Source organism: Pongo abelii, chromosome 9, assembly GCF_028885655.2.
Source record: "Pongo abelii isolate AG06213 chromosome 9, NHGRI_mPonAbe1-v2.0_pri, whole genome shotgun sequence".
Classification (NCBI taxonomy): domain Eukaryota; kingdom Metazoa; phylum Chordata; class Mammalia; order Primates; family Hominidae; genus Pongo; species Pongo abelii.
Window position 1 is genome coordinate 91,557,532 of NC_071994.2, and position 25,076 is coordinate 91,582,607.

A 25,076-nucleotide genomic window follows, 5' to 3' on the forward strand; every position below is an offset into this window, starting at 1 on the left:
TATAATATGTCTAGCTTTTCCAATTGATTTTTCAAAATTCCAGATCAATGATCAATGCTGGATGACTAGAGATCATGCAATATATTGCTCTTCTTTACCTTATGATACTTACCACATTGATGGACAGAGAAGCTAATGCTAAGCAAATAGTGATTTTCTGTTCAGACCTAAAGCATACTGTTGAACAGAAATTTCAATATAAATCCAAGAAATTTACTTTGAACAACTGTACTTTATTTATATAACCAAAAGTTAAAGAACAAAGTTATCTAGGTATTTCAGAAGTAAAAATATGCCTGTTTCCAACATTTGCACAAATAAATAGACTTAATTATAAGCCAATCCTTCATCAATATAGATTTTTTTTAATTTTGAGAAAATGGTAAAATGTTATCAGTAGTAACATTTCTCATACGAGAAGCATATCTATGTTGCTTTTTAAAAAATTAAATTTCCTGGAAAAAATGTGCACTGTAGAATGCTTATTGTATTATGTATGGGTTGCATGACATGTTTCAAAGTTAGAATAATTGCTTTCTTCATTTCTACCCATAATAAATAAATACATATTAATTTAGTTTAATAATTGATTGATTATATATAATTCATCCTATAGATGCCTACTATTTCTCTGTATAAATTAAAGTCACTTTCTGTGATGCTTGTTCTATAAAAGTAAAAATCAAAATTTCAATATGCATTCCTTTTACTTCCAAAAAAGTAAAGAACTCTCAATGTAATCCTCCTCCTTAAAAAGAAGTCTGTTTGAACTGCTGATCCTCTAAAAAAAATTGACACTATTTTGATTTACAAAGAAATAGTTTTTTTTCAGAGTTTTAATTTAGTAAAACATAAAGGTAAAATAATATATAATTATACTAATAAATGATTGCATTTTTCTTTTGTATATCTATCTGATATAGATACATAGATGAATAGACAGATCACAATCTCAAAGAAGTCAAAATAAAGGCATTTAAACAAATACTAAGATCAAATTCTCAGAAGTACAGACCTCTCCAAAAAAATAGAGCTCTGTTGTAAAAACTTAGGAGTTTCTGAATTAGAATGCCTAGGTTTGAATCTAGGATCCATCAGTTAAGTAAACTTCAGCAAATTACTTAATCTTTCTAAACATCAGTGTTCCCACTTCTGAAAGAGGTTTAACAATATTATTTATTCTCATAAATGTCTGAGCATTTAATAACAAAGTATCAGAAGCATTTTGAATTTATACTTAGCATATAGTAAGCATTATGTAACTATTTTAGATTACTGTTATTATCATTAGTGGTATCTGGTTATTCATAGTCTTCTTAAGGAGCATAGCCCTGGACAGGTAACCAGTCCCATTTAAAGAGCAGAATGTAAAGCAGACTTTGCTCTACCAAGGGCTTTCTTGGTGCCCTGAGGGTCCAGAGAATTAGTTATAATGTGTGGCCATGTTTCCAGTGCTCTACAACTATGTGTTCTAGAACCTTGGTACTGAACAAAGCTAACCAGGACATATGGGATAAACCCATTTGATACTGCTGTCTTAACCAGCAGTCTCCAGAATCAGGGGGAAAAAAACCAAAGCAACATTTTGAATATGTACCCTGAAATAAATATATCGACAATGTAAATGACCCACTGTACTGATAAATTACATTATAAAACATTCTGAAGAAAGAACTAAACAAAGGTCTGAACCTTTCTTCAAATTGTTTGCCTGGAAATATTTCAGGTTAAGAAAAATAGGGAACGTCAGCTCTGTTACCAGCAACATTGTTTATTATCGGTGAAATGCATCTGGACCGAAAGGACTGTGATTGAACCACGAAATCATTTTGGGCCTCACAGACGTCAGCCTCCTTGTGTACAGTGTGTTCTTGATCCCAAGGGCATCCCTTGAGGGGACCTACACTGTTCCCAAGACACAGGTTCCTGTGGAGTAGGAATGAGCCTTACCCAATGCAAGGTAGACCATGCCTACCCACATGGGCTTCTTATCTTAAAACAGAGTTGCTACATGAAGGAGTGGGGGTAAATGCTTCTAAGCAACTATAGGGACTCCTACTTAATAAGCACCTGGCATTATCCTGTTGACATTCTGTGTGTCCTGCCCTGTATCCTGCTAAACCAAGTAAACCTGCTGCCAGACCTATTATGTCATGCAGGTGTGAATGTCACGCCAAAGCCACCAAGTTCACTGCTGGTGGCCATACATACATATGCATATACAAAAATACATTATTTTCTTCATCTCTCTTCATGTATTGTTTTAAGCACCATGCTTTTGAGTATACTGCTTGGGTACACATACTTTTGGAATACTTTAGGTATACTCTTTGTAATAAGCTTAGGATACATTATTTTTTCACTTTATGAATTTTTTTCCTTTGGTGATTTTGACAAATCCTTTTCTTTGGTTATTTTAAATCTTTGGCTCTCTCTGCAAGTATTACTTCCTGTAGAACTTTTAAAATGAAAAACTGGAAATTCCGTTGTTGTAAATCTTGCTTTAGCAGGACAGTTTCAGGGAATACAAATACTAAAATATATTCCTGATGTTCTTCATTCTTAAATTTTTTCCTTTAGAAGATATTAGGATATATCCATAGGAAGATTTAGAAACTAAAAGGTTGTGGGAGAAGTAATTCTAGCTTTTAAATTTAGTATACTTTATACTGGTTTTGTTACAATATGCTATGCTAAAAATAGAACTATTTCTTCCATTCTAGACACTATCCTCAATTCCACTCTTGACACTATCCTCAATAGTGGAGAAACTATTTCTTCCACTCTTGACACTTTTACCACCTCCTATGAAATTTCCTATAGAATTGTCTTTCATTAACCCATTTTGGGGCACAAATGGTTTTAAATACATATATGTATAAACTTACCCTGAAACATGCAACGTCAGCAGCATGTAGAAGACAAAGAAGAGGTTATGAGTATACCAGAAGATATCATAGTTAGAAACTCTGCAAAAACAAATACACTCATTTTAATGCTACTTTACATTCCATTTTACTAAAAATATCAAAAATACCATGTATCATTTCAAACATCTCACAATTTAAGAAAGCTAAAATACGAGTACATCATATTCATCTACTAATACCAAAGTATTAACACACTATATAGAGAGAACTGACAAAAATTATGAGTAAGATTTTATCATTTTGTAAGTTCGTTGTATTTCAAATAAAGACACATGGAAATAATAAAATTAAGTTGTTTATTTTCAAGTTATTATGATACAAGGCTAAGAAGCAGATAGTAGTCTGCTAATATGTACATTGGCTATTACTTTATCAATATTCTTAATTTTCAAATAATTTCCAAAACAACCAAAGCTCCTCTTTCAATACATATTTTGAGAGTAGTTCAAGGAAAACTCAAAAAGAGATAAATGAAGTAGATGATGACCAAAGTGTTATATTTTTTCCTGGACAGCGTAACAAGAATGATACCTCAATGTTACTGCTCTGGGGGAGGACAAAGACACTGAAAAGACAGGGAATGATAAGCATAATCTACAGAATGTTTGAGAGAAGTAAAAGAGAAACAGTCATTTTACTTCATATGTCCAGGGTGGATTTCATATATTAGAATCTTGGAAGTAGAGGGCAGATATTTACAAAAGCTTCCTAGATGAATCTGATGCTTCTCATAGACTCTTAGAGAAACCCTTATTTAAGCAGCAAGCAATTGCTTTACATTTACTCCACTCATAGTATTTGCTATCATAAACAATATCATTACCATCCCTTGCAACATAAACAAAGTTCTGATTTTTTTTTTTTTTTTTTTTTTTTTTTGAGATGCAGTCTTGCTCTGTTGCCCAGGCTGGAGTGCAGTGCTGCAATCTCAGCTCACTGCAACCTCCACCTTCTGGTTTCAAGTGATTCTCCTGCCTCAGCCTCCTGAGTAGCTGGGATTACAGGCGCTCGCCACCATGCCCAGCTAATATTTGTATTTTTGTAGATATAGGGTTTCACCATGTTGGCCAGGCTGGTCTCGAACTCCTGACTTCGTGATCCACCTGCCTCAGTCTCCCAAAGTGCTGGGATTACAGGCATAAGCCACAGTGCTTGACTCTCTGATTCTTTTTAAAATCAAAACCATTAGAATTTGAATTGCAAAATAAAGGGATACACATTTGTAATGCTTTTAATACACACTGCCAATTGCCCTCTAAAAATATATTTATTAATTACAAACCCAACAGTAGGCTAGGAGTGCCTGTTTCCCAAAAACTCAGACTAAATTTTGTAAGTTTTCATTATTTTTTATAAGTAGGATGGGGTATTATTTCATATGTGTGTTACTCACTTTTAATTCTTCTGTGACCTTTCTGTTCAAAATCATTACCCATTTCTATAGAGTATTTTTAATTAATATGTGTAATTTAGCTAGACCTACATTTGCTTAAACTTTACTTTCCTCATAAGCTTGTAATGTCACCTTTATTATCTAGTAGGTTCTTATATATTGCAAGGTCATTTACAGAGCTTTTTACTGACTTTGTCCCTTGGTTCAATGTGTTAGTCATTTTTGCAAGTAAGTCCCATTCTCTTTTAAGTTACTGAAGTTTAATCATTTTAATGTTTAGTAAGGCACATCCCTCCTTTTACTCCTCTTTTGAAATATGTACTTGGATGTACCCCAGACAAACTTTGGGATCACTTTGCTAAATTAAAAAAACAAACAAAATAACCTGTCTGAGAATGTTATTGAAATCGCAAAACTCCTTAAAAAAAAAAAAAAAAAAAAGAAAAGAAACACTGAGGGGTCAGGCATGTTGGCTAATGCCTGTAATCCAACACTTTAAAAGGCAGAGGCGGAAGGAGTACTTGAGCCCAGGAGTTTGAGAACAGCCTGGACAACATATTGAAACCTTGACTTTACAAAAAAAAAAAGAAAAGAAAAGAAAAGAAAAGAAAATTACGCATGGTGGTGTGTGCTCATGATCCTAGCTACTAGGGAGGCTGAAGTGGGAGGATCACTTGAGCCTGGGAGGTCAAGGTTGGGGCTGCAGTGAGCTGTAATCTTATCACTGTATTCCAGCCTGGATGAGAGAGAAAGACCCTGTCTCAAAAAATAATCTAATAATTAAGGAAGAACTATATCTTTATAGTATACAGCCTTTATTCAAATCTCCACGTTTCTCTCAGTGAACATATTTCCTTAGTCTCCAGATATTACATGTTTTGCTGCAATTTTGAGTGGTATATTTTTATTTTATTCAATTTTTCAAACTAATTGTAGTTAACAGAAGGATTATTTTTATATTTGCTCTATATTTAATTACCTTTTTAAACTCTTTTACTCAGTGTTAACACCAAATTTTTCCATAATTCTCTTGGATTCTCTTAGAAACCTAATAATTACCATTATTTCCAGAAAAGTAGATATCTACTTTTCTGGAAATAATGGTAATTTATTGTTGCATTTTTTCTAATAATTCCAAATGTTTCATTTTTTACTATATGTAAATATTGGTAGAATTAAAAATACTTTTGCTTTTTTCCTGATTTTCTTAGAAATACATCTAGTGTTTCACTGTTGAGTATAACCCCAATTCTGGCTTTTACATTTTTTAATTCTACAATGGAAATAATTTTAATTTTTAGCTTATTTACTCTGATTATTGTAAGTCAAAATTTGAGTTCATATTAGTAACTGCCATTTTAAAATCAATTGAGATGAGAAAATGTATTGCTGTCATCTGATAATAGGATACATTAATTATTTTAATAGATTGACCCATATTGAACTCTCCTTGAATTAGGAGGCTACATTTCACTATCAGAAATCAAACACTGGGGACTTACTTATTCACTTGATTTGTCTAATGCTTTAGTTTCTTACTGGTAAAAAGAAAAGGTAAAATAAAAGAGGTATCTGTCTCCACGATTCATTTAAGAATTTCATGAGTCTAACGATAATACAGAAAAGCAAATAGGTGTTATAATCTTGTTTAAACAAATTTTAAACAAAGCATAAAAAACACTGAAGATTAAGAAGTGCTTAAATTGTTTATGAGAGCAAATGTAAAAGTTCAGCTCAGGATAGAAGCTGATCTTTTTATTCCATTTGACAAAACTATACCTCAAGGATTTTAAAATAAGTATGTCACATGCTTTAATTTTCCTTCAAGAATTCCTAAAATTGAAAAAGTGAGTTTTTTTAATGATTCCTCTATCTAAATAAAATAAAATTGCTCCCCACAAAATTGGCACTCTCATGTACTAATGTTAGTGAGTTGCCTTTCTGTACACCAATTTTTCATTCTTATGAAGAGGTTTAAAAGTGTTCTTACAATTTCACTCAGCTATTCTACATCTAAAAATTTTTCCTTAGGACATCATTGAAAAAGCATGCAAAGACTTATGGATGGGGGTGTTTGTTTCAAAATTGAAATACCAAAAAAAAAAAAAAAAAAAATCTACCCAAAACATTTAGTAATAGGGGTCTGGGAAAATAACGTATAAAGACCTATATTGCGATGTGCTGTGCCATCAGTAAAGAGAATAATAACAGAATATTTATTAATGTAAAAAATGTTCGTAATATAAATTTAGGCAAAAAGCAAATTAAAAGTAATACTCTAATATGGTCCTATTTTGGTAAAATACATAGGTATATAAGAGAGAAAAAAATGATTTAGGGGTAGGAGGAGGGGAATTAGTGAAGAAGAGCAAGAAGGATTTAATCTATAAAAATACACTACATATGTACAGTATTAATCTTTGGGTAGTGGGTAGACTTGTGAAATTTTAGGGTGTGTGTATGTGTGCACACAAAGGTTAAAAAGTACAAAGTCAGTTTCATTTAAGTATATTATTTGACAATTACTTTCAAAGCTTATATATATATACATTTCTGTGTTTTTGTTAAATTTCACATCTCAAGTAGAACAACTGGAGATTCTTGAAGACTAGAGGAAATACATGTTACATTCCTTTTTTTGCTTTCTTTAACTAAAAAGTTTATTCAGAAGCATCAACACTATAAATATTCTGAAAAACTGAATGTGTCCATCAGAAAGGACATGTGAAAGTGCTCCTGAAAATGTATATCTGATCTTGCTCAAAATCTCTTAACTATAACAATCAATATGAATGCAGATAATTTGTTATTTTAGCAGATGCAAACCAACACTTTCTCCAAAGTTTTGTATAGAATGTCAAGTTAATTTACAGCAAGACAAACTCATATCAGGAAAATAGCTTTAAAATAACTTTAACAAGGGTTCCAAGATGGCCGAATAGGAATAGCTCCAATCTACAGCTCTCAGCGTGAGCAACGCAGAAGATGGGTGATTTCTGCATTTCCAACTGAGGTACTGGGTTCATCTCACTAGGGCTTGTCAGACAGTGGGTGCAGGACAGTGGGTGCAGCTCACCGAGCATGAGCTGAAGCAGGGCAAGGCATCGCCTCACCTGGGAAGTGCAAGGGGTCAGGGAATTCCCTTTCCTAGCCAAGGGAAGCTGTGACAGATGGCACCTGGAAAATAGGGTCACTCCCACCCTAACACTGTGCTTTTCCAATGGTCTTAGCAAACAGCACACCAGGAGATTATATCCCACGCCTGGCTGGGAGGGTCCCAGACCCACGGAGCCTCGCTCACTGATAGCACAGCAGTCTGAGATGGAACTGCAAGGTGGCATCAAGGCTAGGGGAGGGGCGCCTGCCATTGCTGAAGCTTGATTAGGTAAACAAAGCGGCAGGGAAGCTCAAACTGGGTGGAGCCCATGACAGCCCAAGGAGGACTGCCTGCCTCTGTAGACTCCACCTCTGGGGGCAGGGCATAGCCAAACAAAAGGCAGCAGAAACCTCTGTAGACGTAAATGTCCCTGTCCGACAGCTTTGAGGAGAGTAGTGGTTCTCCCAGCACGGAATTTGAGATCTGAGAATGGGCAGACTGCCTCCTCAAGTAGGTCCCTGACCCCCGAGTAGCCTAACTGGGAGGCACTCCCCCATAGGGGCAGACTGACAACCCACACGGCCGGGTAACCCTCTGAGACGAAGCTTCCAGAGGAACAATCAGGCAGCAACATTTGCTATTCAGCAATATTTGCTGTTCTGCAGCATCCACTGCTGATACCCAGGCAAACAGGGTCTGGAGTGGACCTCCAGCAAACTCCAACAGACCTGCAGCTGAGGGTCCTGACTGTTAGAAGGAAAACTAACAAACAGAAAGGACATCCACACCAAAACCCCATCTGTATGTCACCATCATCAAAAGCCAAAGGTAGATTTAAAAAACCACAAAGATGGGGAAAAGACAGCAGAAAAGCTGAAAATTCTAAAAATCAGAGTGCCTCTCCCACTTCAAAGGAACACAGATCCTCAATAGCAATGGAACAAAGCTGGACAGAAAATGACTTTTACAAGTTGACAGAAGAAGGCTTCAGACGGTCAAACTTCTCCGAGCTAAAGGAGGAAGTTCGAACCCATTGCAAAGAAGCTAAAAACCTTGAAAAAAAATTAGATGAATGGCTAACTAGAATAACCAGTGTAGAGAAGTCCTTAAATGGCCTGATGGAGCTGAAAACCATGGCATGAGAACTACATGATGAATGACAAGCTTCAGTAGCCGATTTGATCAACTGGAAGAAGGGTATCAGTGATTGAAGATCAAATGAATGAAATGAAGCAAGAAGAGAAGTTTAGAGAAAAAAGAGTAAAAAGAAATGAATAAAGCATCCAAGAATTATGGGACTATATGAAGAGACCAAAACTACGTCTGATTGGTATACCTGAAAGTGACGGGGGAGAATGGAACCAAGATGGAAAACACTCTGAAGGATATTATTCGGGAGAACTTCCCCAATCTAGTAAGGCAGGCCAACATTCAGATTCAGGAAATACAGAGAATGCCACAAAGATAGTCTTCAAGAACAGCAACTCCAAGACACATAATTGTCAGATTCACCAAAGTTGAAACGAAGGAAAAAATGTTAAGGGCAGCCAGAGAGAAAGCTCAGGTTACCCACAAACGGAAGCCCATCAGACTAACAGCAGATCTCTTGGCAAAAACTCTACAAGCCAGAAGAGAGTGGGGGCCAATATTCAACTTTCTTAAAGAAAAGAATTTTCAACCCAGAATTTCATTTCCAGCCAAACTAAGCTTAATAAGTGAAAGAGAAATAAAATCCTTTACAGACAAGCAAATGCTGAGAGATTTTGGCACAATCAGGCCTGCCCTACAAGAGCTCCTGAAGGAAGCACTAAACATGGAAAGGAACAACCAGTACCAGCCACAGCAAAAACACACCAAATTGTAAAGACCATTGATGCTAGGAAGAAACTGCATCAACTAACAAGCAAAATAACCAGCTAACATCATAACGACAGGATCAAATTCACACATAACAATATTAACCTTAAATGTAAATGGACTGAATGCTCCAATTAAAAGACACAGACTGGCAAATTGGATAAAGAGTCAAGACCCATCAGTGTGCTGTATTCAGGAAACCCATCTCACGTGCAGAGATGCACATAGGCTCAAAATAAAGGGATGGAGGAAGATCTACCAAGCAAATGGAAAACAAAAAAAAATCAGGGGTTGCAATCCTAGACTCTGATAAAACAGACTTTAAACCAACAAAGATCAAAAGAGACAAAGAAGGCCACTACATAATGGTAAAGGGATCAATTCAACAAGAAGAGCTAACTATCCTAAATATATATGCACCCAATACAGGAGCACCCAGATTCATAAAGCAAGTCCTTAGAGACCTACAAAGAGACTTAGACTACCACACAATAATAATGGGAGACTTTAACACCCCACTGTCAACATTACACAGATCAATGAGACAGAAAGTTAACAAGGATATCCAGGAATTGAACTCAGCTCTGCACCAAGCAGACCTAATAGACATCTACAGAACTCTCCACCCCAAATCAACAGAATACACATTCTTCCCAGCACCACATCGCACTTATTCCAAAACTGACCACATAGTTGGAAGTAAAGCTCTCCTCAGCAAATGTAAAAGAACAGAAATTATAACAAACTGTCTCTCAGACCACAGTGCAATCAAACTAGAACTCAGGATTAAGAAACTCACTCAAAACCGCTCAACTACATGGAAACTGAACAACCTGCTCCTGAATGACTACTGGGTACATAATGAAATGAAGGCAGAAATAAAGATGTTCTTTGAAACCAATGAGAACAAAGACACAACACACCAGAATCTCTGGGACACATTTAAAGCAGTGTGTAGAGGGAAATTTATAGCACTAAATGCCCACAAGAAAAAGCAGGAAAGATCTAAAATTGACACCCTAATATCACAATTAAAAGAACTAGAGAAGCAAGAGCAAACACACTGAAAAGATAGCAGAAGGCAAGAAATAACTAAGATCAGAGCTGAACTGAAGGAGATAGAGACACAAAAAACCCTTCAAAAAATCAATGAATCCAGGAGCTGGTTTTTTGACAAGATCAACAAAATTGATAGACTGCTAGCAAAACTACTAAAGAAGAAAACAGAGAAGAATCAAATAGATGCAATAAAAAATGATAAAGGGGATATCACCACTGATCCCACAGAAATACAAAACTACCATCAGAGAATACTATAAACACCTCTATGCAAATAAACTAGAAAATCTAGAAGAAACGGATAAATTCCAGGACACATACACCCTCCCAAGACTAAACCAGGAAGAAGTTGAATCCCTGAATAGACGAATAACAGGCTCTGAAATTGAGACAATAATTAAGAGCCTACCAATCAAAAAAAGTCCAGGATTAGACAGATTCACAGCCAAATTCTACCAGAGGTACAAGGAGGAGCTGGTACCATTCCTTCTGAAACTATTCCAACCAATAGAAAAAGAGGGAATACTCCGTAACTCATTTTATGAGGCCAGCATCTTCCTGATACCAAAGCCTGGCAGAGATACAACAAAAAAAGATAATTTTAGACCAATATCCCTGATGAATATCAATGCAAAAATCCTCGATAAAATACTGGCAAACAGAATCCAGCAGCACCAAGTGGGCTTCATCTCTGGGATGCAAAGTTGGTTCAACATATGCAAATCAATAAACGTAATCCAGCATATAAACAGAACCAAAGACAAAAACCACATGATTATCTCAATAGATGTAGAAAAGGCATTTGACAAAATTCAACAGCCCTTCATGCTAAAAACTCTCAATAAATTAGGTATTGATGGGACATATCTCAAAATAATAAGAGCTATTTATAACAAACCCACAGTGAATATCATACTGAATGGGCAAAAACTGGAAACATTCCCTTTGAAAACTGGCACAAGACAGGGATGCCCTCTCTCACCACTCCTATTCAACATAGTGTTGGAAGTTCTGGTCAGGGGAATTAGGCAGGAGAAAGAAATAAAGGATATTCAATTAGGAAAAGAGGAAGTCAAATTGTCCCTATTTTCAGATGACATGATTGTACATTTAGAAAACCCCATCATCTCAGCCCAAAATCTCCTTAAGCTGATAAGAAACTTCAGCAAAATCTCAGGATACAAAATCAATGTACAAAAATCACAAGCATTCTTATACACCAATAACAGACAAACAGAGAGCCAAATCATGAGTGAACTCCCATTCACAATTGCTACAAAGAGAATAAAATACCTAGGAATCCAACTTACAAGGGATGTGAAGGTCCTCTTCAAGGAGAACTACAAACCACTGCTCAACGAAATAAAAGAGGACACAAACAAATGGAAGAACATTCCATGCTCATGGACAGGAACAATCAATATTGTGAAAATGGCCATATGGACCAAGGTAATTTATAGATTCAATGCCATCCTCATCAAGTTAACAATGACTTTCTTCACAGAATTGGAAAAAACTACTTTAAAGTTCCTATGGAACCAAAAAGGAGCCCATATTTCCAAGACAACCCTAAGCCAAAAGAACAAAGCTGGAGGCATCACACTACCTGACTTCAAACTATACTACAAGGCTACAGTAACCAAAACAGCATGGTACTGGTACCAAAACAGAGATATAGACCAATGGAACAGAACAGAGCCCTCAGAAATAATACCACACATCTATAGTCATCTGATCTTTGACAAACCTGACAAAAACAAGAAATGGGGAAAGAATTCTCTATTTAATAAATGGTGCTGGGAAATCTGGCTAGCCATATGTAGAAAGCTGAAACTGGATCCCTTCTTTACACCTTATAAAAAATTAATTCAAGATGGATTAAAGTCTTAAATGTTAGACCTAAAACCATAAAAACCCTAGAAGAAAACCTAGGCAATACCATTCAGGACATAGGCATAGCAAGGACTTCAGGTCTAAAACACCAAAAGCAATGGCAACAAAAGCCAAAATTGACAAGTGGGATCTCATTAAACTAAAGAGCTTCTGCACAGCAAAAGAAACTACCATCAGAGTGAACAGGCAACCTACGGAATGGGAGAAAATTTTTGCAATCTACTCATCTGACAAAGGGTTAATATCCAGTAGCTACAAAGAACCCAAACAAAGTTACAAGAAAAAAACAATCCCATCAAAAAGTGGGTGAAGGATATGAACAGACACTTCTCAAAAGAAGACATTTATGCAGCCAACAGATGCATGAAAAAATGCTCATCATCACTGGCCATCACAGAAATGCAAATCAAAACCACAATGAGATAACATCTCACACCAGTTAGAATGGCAATCATTAAAAAGTCAGGAAACAACAGGTGCTGGAGAGGATGTGGAGAAATAGGAACACTTTTACACTGTTGGTGGGACTGTAAACTAGTTCAACCATTGTGGAAGTCAGTGTGGCGATTCCTCAGGGATCTAGAACTAGAAATACCATTTGACCCAGCCATCCCATTCCTGGGTATATACCCAAAGGACTATAAATCATGCTGCTATAGAGTCACATGCACACGTATGTTTATTGTGGCACTATTCACAATAGCAAAGACTTGGAACCAACCCAAATGTCCAACAATGATAGACTGGATTAAGAAAATGTGGCACACATACACCATGGATTACTATGCAACCATAAAAAAGGATGAGTTCACGTCCTTTGTAGGGACATGAATGAAGCTGGAAACCATCATTCTCAGCAAACTATCCCAAGGACAAAAAACAAACACCACACGTTCTCACTCATAGGTAGGAATTGAACAATGAGAACACCTGGACACAGGAAGGGGAACATCACACACAGGGGCCTGTTGTGGGGTGGGGCGAGGGGGGAGGCATAGCATTAGGATATGTACCTAATGTAAATGACGAGTTAATGGGTGCAGCACACCAACATGGCACATGTATACATATGTAACAAACCTGCACGTTGTGCACATGTACCCTAGAACTTAAAATATAATAATAAAAAAATAAATTAAATAAAATAAAATCACAATGTCAAATCTTAAAAAAATAAAATAATAAAATAAAGTAATTTTAAGTCACACATTCCTAGGAATTTCTAAGGTCCCAATATGTACACATTGATTTCAAATCCTGTGTCCCATAGAGATACACTGTCCTTCAGAAAGATACTCAAATTCTGAAGAACTCTAATTCTTTTGGTCATCAAATGCAGTCTCCATACACAATTTCTTTCCAAACCAGAAAATTAGCTAATACAAAGAGAGTTTTCAGAAACAAGAAGTCATGTATAGAAACAGCTATACTTCCCCAGAATAGTCCATTAACCAGGACACTACAATGGTTATACACTTTGATTACTCAAGACTTTTTCTAAATAACCTGACATATGCACCTCAAAATAATTGACTCTGACACTTACCTTATTGCATATGTAGAGGCTGTGATCATGAGGAATAGCACCACTACCATGCAGACCCCTGTCAGGCCAGGAACTATAAAAATGTGCAGAAGTACATTTTTACTTAAATAATAGTGAGAAAAAAGTACAAAAAATGATTACATTAGAATCCAAAATACTGTGCTGTTCTGTGGGAAGCCTAATTCAAATCCCATATCTACTTGTATGTTCTCCCTCAAACAAGCCTTTTACTTTTTTATTTTTTTAATTAACTTTAATTGACAGATAATAATTGTACATATTAATGGAGTACATAGTGATGTTTCCATACATATAAAGTAAAACTGATCAGATCAGAGTAATTAGCATATCCATCTATCATCTCAAACATTTATTATTACTTTGTATTGGGAACATTCAGTATCCTTCTTCTAGTTATTTGAAAGCATATAATACATTATTGTTTACTATAGTCATTCTACAGTGGTATAGAACACCAGAACTTATTAAAATCAGTAGTTTCAAAGTCTTTTACACCAATCAGGATCTTTTATCTATTTTATAGAAGATTCCATTTTTTTATTACCAAATATTCTACTCAGAATGCAAATAGGTACTTACTTCTAAAGGTATACACTTCTAAAGGTATACACTAAATATCTAAAGGTAATTAATGCAACAGGACAGGGTTAACATTCAGCACCCTTTCTGTTTTGGTTTTAGCCACCATAGCACTAAATCTCCCTTATGCTCTCCTTCCTCTTATGAAACTAAGTAGTGCCTTCAGTTTCAATTTCAATTAACTGCTTTTAGGCTTCACTACCTAGAATAATTTTAAACAAAAAATAAAGCCTAAAGTGTTTTCAAAAACCACAAAACACAGAACAAAAATTGTAGATTTCTAGAATAAACTACAATGTTGACGTTTTAAAAATACTTGCAGACATATTTCTTCTCAGTATGATAAATATGTTGAAATCAGTGCTTCAGATATGGCATAACATTTGTTTTTTTAATGAAGAAAATGTGCAAATATATTGTCAAAATTATAATGGCAGGATAGATTGCTACAAATCCAACATTAGCACATACAGCATGTCCAAAATGAATAGCTAACTGAAAAACAATATCCTAAACAATTAAAGTGTCAGCGGTTTCCTTTAGTATTGTATTATTACCAAATTAAATATCCTGTCAATAAGCTACATTTCTTTACTCTCACAAGCAACAGTAAGTCCTGAATACCCCATCTGAGATAGTCTTAAATCAGACTACAAAGAAAAGCTATTGAGACAATTCCATCTGGAAAAGTGACATTCCTCTGCTTCTTTCCTTGTCAAGAAACCTGCTATGAAATAGAAGGGCTGTCATGGACTATGAGCCACCAGCAGAAGCAGACACCTTGTGTACAAAGTAAGAGCAACACAGGTGTGTATCATTAGGATTCCAGAGTTAGAATCCCTAGAATATAACAACATTTGAAATCTCATTATGGTAGAAACAAATTTCATTTATAAAGCACCACGTGAAAAATATGGGTTCTCAGCACTTGAGTACTCGCACCTCCTCACTTTCCCAGTAGACAGTTTTAGAAGCCTAACAAAAGGTGCCCTTCCCTAATGTACCTAATCCAAATCATTTCTTCTTTATGCTTCCTTCCTAGAGTACTTCCTTTCCTATTGATTTTTCCATTTCCTACAGTGAGTGCTTACTTCCCAGTTGTAAGAGATGAGCAAGATAACTAGCCTAGTTCACTCTAAAGAACTAGCAGCATGAAAAATACACTATTTTGGAATTACAGAATACCTGCAAAGTAACCCAGCCATTGCACTTCCAAGTGTTTACCCAAAAGAAACAAACATATATCCATGCAAAGACTTGTTTAAGAATGTTCATAGCTACTTATTTTTAACAGTCAAAGTCTATAAACAACTCTGATCTTCATCAACAGATTAATGGATAAACAATTGTGGTACTTATCTGTACCTGGAAAATTAATCAGCAATAAAAAAACCATAAAGTGTTGATAGATAAGCAACAATATACATGAATCACAAAATTGTTAGACTCAATAAAAGAAGCTAAACCACCCCAGCCCTGAAAAAGTACAAATTCTATGATTCCAGAAAACATTTCTAACATTCCAGAAAATTCACACTATTCTTCAGTGATAGAAAGCAGATCAGTTGCTAGGAGGGGTAGAGGGCAAGATGCATTATAAAAGAGCACAAAAATCTTCTGTGATAATAAAAATATTTATCATCTAACTTTTGATGATGGTTCCACTATTGTGTACGTATGTGTATATATGTATATATCAAAACCAATCAAATTGTATACTTTACATGTGTATAATTAGTGTACTTCAATTATAATTTCATAAATTTGAGGGAAAAAAGAAGAGGTCGGTCTCACTGTTTTCAAGTATTAAAAAAGAAAACCTTTATTTGACCAAATGAATAACTAAATGATAGAATCCCAGATGGCTACATAGTGTGAAATTATATTTAGAGGGGCCTTTCTAATATTTTATTGGGCCTTTATTAGTGTTCTTCTATGTCTGCATACGGTTTCCTATATAGTTTTGAACATGCCAAGATTAGTCATGGGATGTCTGCAAATTACTTCATCGAAAGAACACCTGGAAAAATGGAATATGTTTATAATAGAGCCACAATTTCCAAAGTGTATTATTTGAAAATTAATTCCTTGAAATACTAATTTCTATTACTAAAAATACTATAACCATTCCTTAAAAAGTCACAGGGTACATTAATGTATAAAAGTCCCTGAGAAGCATTAAATTCAAGAAACCTGATTAAACTTAAATATTTTCTTAAACTTATTAGATCAGAGTATTCCTTTTAGGTCAGAACATGAAAACATATCGGAAAGACTTAGAGGAAGTAAAATAGTTTACTTCAGTCATTTGAGGATAAAGTAGAAAGGCCAGACGACCCAGCCAATGATGTATATGGTCTGGGATTATACTCTTGTTACTGTGCCTTAGACAAAACTCCAATCTCACTGAATCTCATCTGCAAACTAAGGAGAATAAATCTGAAGATTTTCCATGTTCCTTCAGATTTATAAAGTTATCTCTTTTATCTAAAGAATTTGTTTTTCCTTATTTCTCAAAAGTAAAAAAGACCAAAGTGTATAATTAATAAAGTAATATATTTCAGATCAATGAAGAAGAACTTACAATTAGCAAGGGCACAAAAGCATACTATAATCAGAGTGATCAAAAAGTCAGGGGTAACTACCTTAAGAAGCCCACCGGAAGCAAACAAGCAGAGGCTGGCTAACCTATTATCTGGGATATTGCAAGAAGATCTATGCATCAAATAAAAGAGTTAAACAAATGACTTTTATTCGTTCAGTGAACAGTTTGTGGGCATATACAGTGTACTGTCAGATGTTAAATGCTAGAGACAAAATAAATTCTGCTCTACAAAAATTCCCAGTCCACTGGTGGAGACAGACAAGTTAAGCAGGAAATTGCAAAACAGGGCATTAAGTGCTGTAAAGAGAGCTAAGCACTGAGTGCTTTCAGGGCACATCAAAGGGCACCCTAAGCTAGCCTTGGATGACAGCTCAGCTAATTCCCAATATATTAGCCTTATTACAACACATTCCAAGAGTCTGAAAACACCAGCTGGAAATCACTGGGCTAGTCTAATCTCACTGGGCAAAGTTACTTGTCCAAGTGAAGTACCTTGATTCTCCTGTGAATTTTTTTAGTCCTTCAAGTTAGGAAGCTAAATCTATACTTGTTTCCTTAGTAAAATACATGTTTACATGTTTATTCTTATTGCTTTATGTTTATGCATATTAAATTTATTAACTAGTAGCTTTTAAAATGAATAATTGCATGACACTGTAATTTCTAGATGAACCTGAGAGATTATTTTCATCCATACCCAGATGTGGTCAGAAATATACCATTATCTATTCATTATCCTATTTTCCTAACATAATTGGAAACATAATTATATTTGTTTCTGACGGTTTTTAAAATTAAAATTAGATATTATCCATTTTATTCTCACCATAAAAGCTACTACCAAATTTGGAGATATATAGTAAGCATTTTTAAATGAACGTTTAAATAATTCAATCTATTAATCTTACCTTAAAAATCCTTAATTGGAATGTTTATAACATTTCTTATGTAATAAGTTTAGCCACTATATTTTATGTCACTAGTATAGCCAAAGACTTTATTTTTTACAAGACAATCTTAATTTGTCAATACTAGATTCCATTGAAAAAAATTCCAACACACAGAAATAGAAGACTCTACGTAACATTAAACAAACAAAAATCCATGAAATCTATTAACTAATAAAAATATTATTTATCAGTTGGGTGCAGTGGCTCATGCCTGTAATCTGAGCACTTTGGGAGGCTGAGGCGAGCAGATCACGAGGTCAAGAGTTCAAGACCAGCCTGGCCAACATAGTGAAACTCTAGCTCTACTAAAAAAAAAAAAAAAATACAAAAAAATTAGCCAGGCGTGGTGATGGGCACCTGTAATCCCAGCTACTTGGGAGGCTGAGGCAATGTTTCCTAGGTGCTGTGCCTGAGAACATTCAGAGATGGCTGTGGAATAATTTTAGTCAATATTAGTGATACAAAGTTGGATTAAGTTCATTGATAGAAAAAGATGTCTTTCATCCCATTACCATCCTTAGACTCTACTTTGCACTGTCACCTGCTATTCTTCAGTGGGGACAAACAGATGCCTTAGGAACTCCAGACTCATGCTTAGGGAGCCCTGTGTCTGAGCCCAGTTCCAGGCTGATGACCTGGGAAGTGGATGCCTCCTGCTGGCCAGCATAGTATTTCTTTTCTTGAAATTATGTGAGAATGGGCCACCAAAATGGTGCTAATTTGCTGAATTGGGTGATTCAAATTGTTTTTATTGCCAGAGGCCATAAAAAAATGTTTACCTAGGACCCTGCATACTCTAGAAGCAGCCCTTCCCAACCCAAGAGAAGCTCACCTACAAGTGGAAAAGACAGTATACGTAAGGAAATAAACTATTCTACAACAAAGTATTTTTACAGTCATCCTTCAATATCCATGCGATTGGTTCCAGGACCCCTCACAGACACCAAAGTTTGAGAATGCTCAAGTACTTATACATAACCTGTGCACATCCTCTCACATACTTTAAATTATCTCTCGGTTACTTACAATAAATACCTAATACAAAAGGCAAGTAGTAGCGAGACGGTATGCTCAAGAGTATGATGAGATGTTCAGTAGTGACAGGACAGCAGCTCCCGAGGTACCTGGGAAGGTTAGCAAAACACTTTGCCAAGTCTCTCCCAGAGACACACTAAGGTAGACCCAGGAAATCTGTATTAAGTGTCTTCTTTACTAAGTTCAACAGCACTCATGGGGACCTCTGGGAAAGTACATAGGATGATGGGGTTGCATGCTAGGTAGTGAGATTACCTGCTTATAAGAAGTATTAGTTATTAGTAAAATAATATTAGTATTATTAGTATATTAGTATAATATAGTAATATATTATTATTACTATATATAATAATATATAATATATAATAATTATATATAGTATATATACTATATTAATATATAGTATACAATATATACAGTATATATAGTATATAATATATACTATATATACTATATATTATATATAATATAATAATATATAAGATATATAATATATATAATTAATATAATATTCGTAATATTAGTATAATAATAATAGTGCTAATAGTAATACTACTACTACTAATAGTATAATAATATTAGTGCCTTAATGTGATATCTTAGTCACATAACAAATCTCTTTGTGTCTTTGTAAACTAAACTTTTCAAAGCATTTTAAAGGTTCCAAGGCTTCAATTAAATTTTATGTTTTAGAAAATAATATTAAACAAAGCTTTTGTTTCTCTCTCTTAAATGAATTAACAGTAAACCAAAAAATACATTGGTTCATACATAAGGTTTTGTTTTTCTGTACTTTTTGTTCTCATCCAATTCTTCAGGCCTAAATGAAAATATGTTTTCAATGAGCAAAGCTGAAAGCAAAACTAAATTGTGTTCCTAAAGAGAAAACTGTGAAATACTTTGCAAGTGGCAAGTATTATAAATCTATAGACAAAAGTAAAATGTATCTTATAAATCTAAATATATAGCTGTGACATGGATGAGGAAAGCACTAGAATTATTGTGATGTTTCATCATAAAATTGATTCAAAAGAAAAACAATGCATTTGCCAGGGTAATGTGCCTCAGTCCCATGTGCAATTCCAATACTTAATTGGGTATTACACCCAACAATTTATGATAGAGCACCTCAACTATGCAATCATCCTTGTTCCTGAAATATGTGCTAAAAATTCCCCAAATGCATCTTTCTTCTTTCATCTTTATAAATCTAAGGTTGGGAAAAAGAAGACTTTTAGTAAAAATTGTTTAACATCAGGGGAAATTTTGAGATGTTCAAACGTGCTTTAACAAATTAATAGTCTAGACTGAGATTTCATGGACAATAAGCTTGAAAAGAAAAAATAAATTACAAATGAAATAGAAGACACATTTCAAAGAAATAACTTATTTTAATGACTATTTCTCCTCTTTGTTGTATATTTTAAGATTATAGAAAGTTGCACTAAATTACTGAATTATAAGAACTCCATGGATACCCACAGTGCTTGGTGTTCCTTTCCAATACATTGAGGACAGGAGCCTGTTAAACATGCATTATCTCCTACAGCACTTGCCACAGCAGCAGGCACAAAGCAGGCCCTCAATAAGAATGCGGTTACATTGTTTTGTTTAGAAGAATATACAACAGTGAAATGTATTTGCTTATTTTTACTCTCCATTTATTCACACCCCAATGTTTGCATTGTCTCTGTTCTCATTGCAACCTTATCCTTTAACTCCAAATATTTATTCTTATATGCAAATTGTCCATATGTTATATTTGTAACATATATCTAATTGTTGTGTAATTTGATAATGCTTAGTATTTTTTTTTCTAATTTTAATTTTTTAGACGGAGTCTCACTCTGTCATGCCCAGGCTGGAGTGCAGTGGCGCAATCTCACCTCACTGCAATTTCTGCCTCCTGGGTTCAAGTGATTCTCCTGCCTCAGCCTCCTAAGTAGCTGGGATTACAGGCACTTGCCACCCATCATGCCCGGCTAATTTTTTGTATTTTTAGTAGAGATGGGGTTTCATCATGTTGATCAGGCTGGTTTCGAGCTCCTGACCTCAGGTGATCCGCCCTCCTCGGCCTCCCAAAGTGCTGGGATTACAGGCATGAGCCACCGCGCCCAGCTCTACAATGCCTACTTTTACAGATGTTCCTAAACCTAAAGAAAAGGCTAAGAATAACAACTTACCAGTTGTGAAGAGAAGTTTTCTAGGATCCTGAAAAAAAGAAAAAAAATAAATGATTAAAAACTAAAGTACTGATGATACATAATTCTATAAAGAGTATGCAGGATCTACAAACCACATATTTGTCATGTAAAATACTGTTCATCCAACAGAAGTGAGAAAGACTCGATTAAGTTTCATAACATTTTCACAATGCTAGAGGAGATTACAACAAGTAAAAACCCAATTCAGAGAAATCTATCCATCTGAGGCAAAATACTGGATGACTCAAAAGGCCTAGAAATTATTCTTAATGGTTACCCGCAAGCTAGTGGCACTGGTTTTAAGCCCATCTTTGACCATTTTGAAACTCAGTATCTTAGCCATGATGTTAAAGTATTATTATACACTCTGTCTACCAAAACTGTGAAACTGCATCACAAGATGTGAAGACAGAATTAAAAACCAATAAAATATGTAGAGGATTTGCACATTATAAGCTCAGTACGAAGAAGACTAATTGAGAGCTTTCTGTGCTTCAAATATAGTGAAAAGTGGTGAAGATACTCAAATAAAGATCAGTTTCTGCTACTTGGAAATATGAAACATTAATATTGTTATAATATTGTATTATTTCATTTAAACTACATCTCTTATGCTCTAATGGTTATAGTCTGCACCCTTCTACCTTCTGGAAAACCAATCCCCACTAGATTTGAGGATTTATTTTTTATCCCCATGGTGCTTAATATTTCACAAGCTTTTGAATTCCTTTCTGTGTGCCTCCATTGAATCTGGGATCAGGCCTGACTATGTACTAAGAAGGAAACAATTGATACAGTGTCATTTGGGGTCTTTGAATAAGGACCACTTGCTTAGGAATAGCTCCTCACCTGGCTTAATTCAATTGACTTCTATTCCAACTATTAGAAACATGGCTATAGGATGATCTAAGGAAACTGAATATATAAACAACCCATAAAAATATAATATGGGCTGAACAAAGTGGTAAGAGTAGAAATGGGAATAAATACCTAAGAAAACCCAGAAGATGGAACCATTAATCTTGCTAGAGAAAGAAAATGATACATGAGAGTGAGAGATGTTTTCACAGTGGCAAGATGAGGCAGATTTAACTGGGCTATGAAGAAAGTGCAGCAGTCACAAGCTGGAGGGTGAGTCCTTCCATGCAGAGTAAAAGCATAAAAGAAGAACAAGAGGGTATATGGCACAAAACCATCTTTTTCAAAAGTGCTTCACAAAATAGCATATGTGTTGATTAAATATATATATATATAATCTATATATAAATATACCAATATATAAAATATAATCTATATATAATAGATATGCCATATATATTTATTTACATAATATTTAAATACATAAGTATATATACACTTATTTTCATCTACATCTAATGCATTGCCTTGTACCTGTTAGATGCTAAATACATATTTATTAAAAAGTGGGAAAAAAGCGTAAAGAGAGACATGAAAGAAGCAATACAAGAAGAAATAAAGGCAGGGGAAATACTAACTTAAAACATTGAGTTGCCATTTTCATCCCTTAGATTGGGAAAAAAAAAAAACCAGAAATGAGTTGTAGAAATAGGCATTCTAATATTAGTTAGAAGCGTGAAAACAGGAGAAGACTTCTTAAAAAGGAATTTGGCACTGTCCATCAAAACTAAAAATGTGCAACCTTTTAAACCAAAATTCTGCAACTACAGATCTGGGTAGAAGTGGACAAAGAAATACATTTACTGGAGTGTGGTTCATAACAAAACCTTAGAATCAACCTAAATGTCTGAATAAGAAAAAGACTAAAAACAAATTATGGCATAGTCATATGGAGAGAATGAGATAGATTAGGATATGTTGATACAATAAGCTATAAAAGCATATTTATGGAAACAAGTAAATTGCCAAGGAATATATATCATAAAATGCCACTCAAAATATCAGAAAAAAACATAATAAACTGTGGCTTGTTTTGGAGGAGAAGCTTTCACTTTTAACTTCGTTTACTTGGGAGTTTTAAAATATTTTATATTGAGCATGTATAACGTTTCAAAGAAAATAAATAACTGAAAATCTTGAAATCACTAAAAATATTGGAACTTAAGCAAAAGTTTATTCCATTAAAATGAGAAAACCATTAAAGTTATTAAAGACATGAATTCTGAAAAGAGAAGAAAAGAAGGAAAAGAGAAACAAAGAAAATGTTGTAACCAGGGCAGGAAACAAGTAGCTAGTGATTTGAGCAGAGGGCAGCTGGAGAAAGGGAAGCAGGTGGAAGTGAGATGGGCAGAAGTGGAGGCTGGGTCTGAAATTACACGTCAAGAGTTGTCACTGGCCTGCTAAGGAGCTGAAATTTTTCAGTGGTTCTCAGTGCTGGATGCACTCTACAAGCCTGGTAAACTTTTACAAATTATCATTGCCTGCCTCCCATCCAAGACCAATTAGATAATGTTGGTATTTTTTAAATTACCAGTAGAGACAAGGGCTATATCAAAAGTTGCTGGGTATTTTGGTTTTGTGATTTGTTTCTGAATTTGTTGTTACTTTTTCCTCAGTTTTGTTTTGAGAGGGAGGTCAAACACATGATCACAACAGTATTAAACCTAGAAATCTCTGGTGATATGTGGAGGAGAAAAAGGAGTGGGGAAGATGGGAAAAAATGTTAATAAGTCACTACCAAACTTAGTCTGCAGAACAGGAAAATGAGGGTGGGGGGATGCTGATTAAATGGGACAGAACAGTTTGTTTTTAATGTAATCTTGGCATTGTGAAGCAAAGGCAGCCTGAGGACTGTATGAAAGCATCAACCAACAGAGACCTAACTGGCTGAGCATGTGCTGTTCATCAGGCTCTGGCCTGCACGTTGCACATATAATTTCATTTCATGGATGGCTTCACATGGAGAAAAGCACTCTATGTCAGATATTGCCTGCTACAGAATTGAATTCAACATCACTTAATTCGAGGAATGTTTTTAAATGAATGAATCATGAAAACTCACTAACATTTTTTAAGTCAAATAAATTGATTTGCCCAAGATTCACAAATAATCAATCTACTTTTCTTCCCTTTTCCCCAAAACCCAGTATGTGAGTTATAAAGTATTTTTACCCTGTAACGACACTGTCGACACTCTCAGCTGAATGACAGGAATTAGACAAAAACTGCTGGGAGTCAGAGGCAGACCTGAGTGGCAACCATCTGAACATTGCAATATAAAAAAGTAGACATTCTACAAACTCCCACTTTTAGCAGGAGAGACTATGAAATAGTAATTACTTATATTTTCTGTTGAAAAGGAATGAAACTCAACTTGACAACTGCATTTTAAAAGCACTCAAAACGAGCAGTAAGGTACAAATTTTCAGGGAAAAATCACAGACCCTCATTAGTCATCTCATGACAAGTGAAAGAAAAATGGGAAGACAGAGACCACCCACCTCATCTCGGTATCTTGCTGCATTCAGTTCAACAAAATCTTCACTGTAATTCACTGAGAAGTTGAGGGCATTCACCAGATGGGCAGCCACATGCACGCCTACAGAATCACACCAGGGGCAAGTTAGTGGGATTTTCATATATGCTCTATGTCAAAGACTCAGTTCTTCCTCTCCCTAAGTAAATACAGGGTCAAACTTTGACAGCTATGTGGGCAATGAAATATTACATTGAAAGGTGAAGTTTTAAGACACAAAAAACTGAACTATAGATAGTTTACCAAATTTTCAAAGGCTGTAATGAAACAACCCCAGTAAGTCAGGGATAAGAGAAACACACACACACACACACACACCCCCTCCCCCTAACACACACACACACACACACACACACACACTTACATAAATATGCGTCTAATGATATGGGTATTTATTTACTTGAGCACCTCCCTGATATTTTAGGTATTCCACATCTTTCACCTCTTCCATAG

At 35.1% G+C, this 25,076-nt stretch overlaps 1 protein-coding gene across 6 annotated transcripts in view; it reads right to left on the bottom strand.

Moving 5' to 3' along the window:
- Positions 1 to 25,076, bottom strand: part of NOX4 (NADPH oxidase 4) — a 169,748-nt gene that overhangs the window by 91,064 nt on the left and 53,608 nt on the right. For all 6 annotated transcript variants that reach the window (NM_001131440.1, XM_009246930.3, XM_054523572.2 and 3 more), the window contains 4 exon segments: positions 2,889 to 2,969; positions 13,776 to 13,848; positions 21,149 to 21,176; positions 24,589 to 24,686. In NM_001131440.1, coding sequence (NP_001124912.1) covers positions 2,889 to 2,969; positions 13,776 to 13,848; positions 21,149 to 21,176; positions 24,589 to 24,686 — 280 coding nt within the window.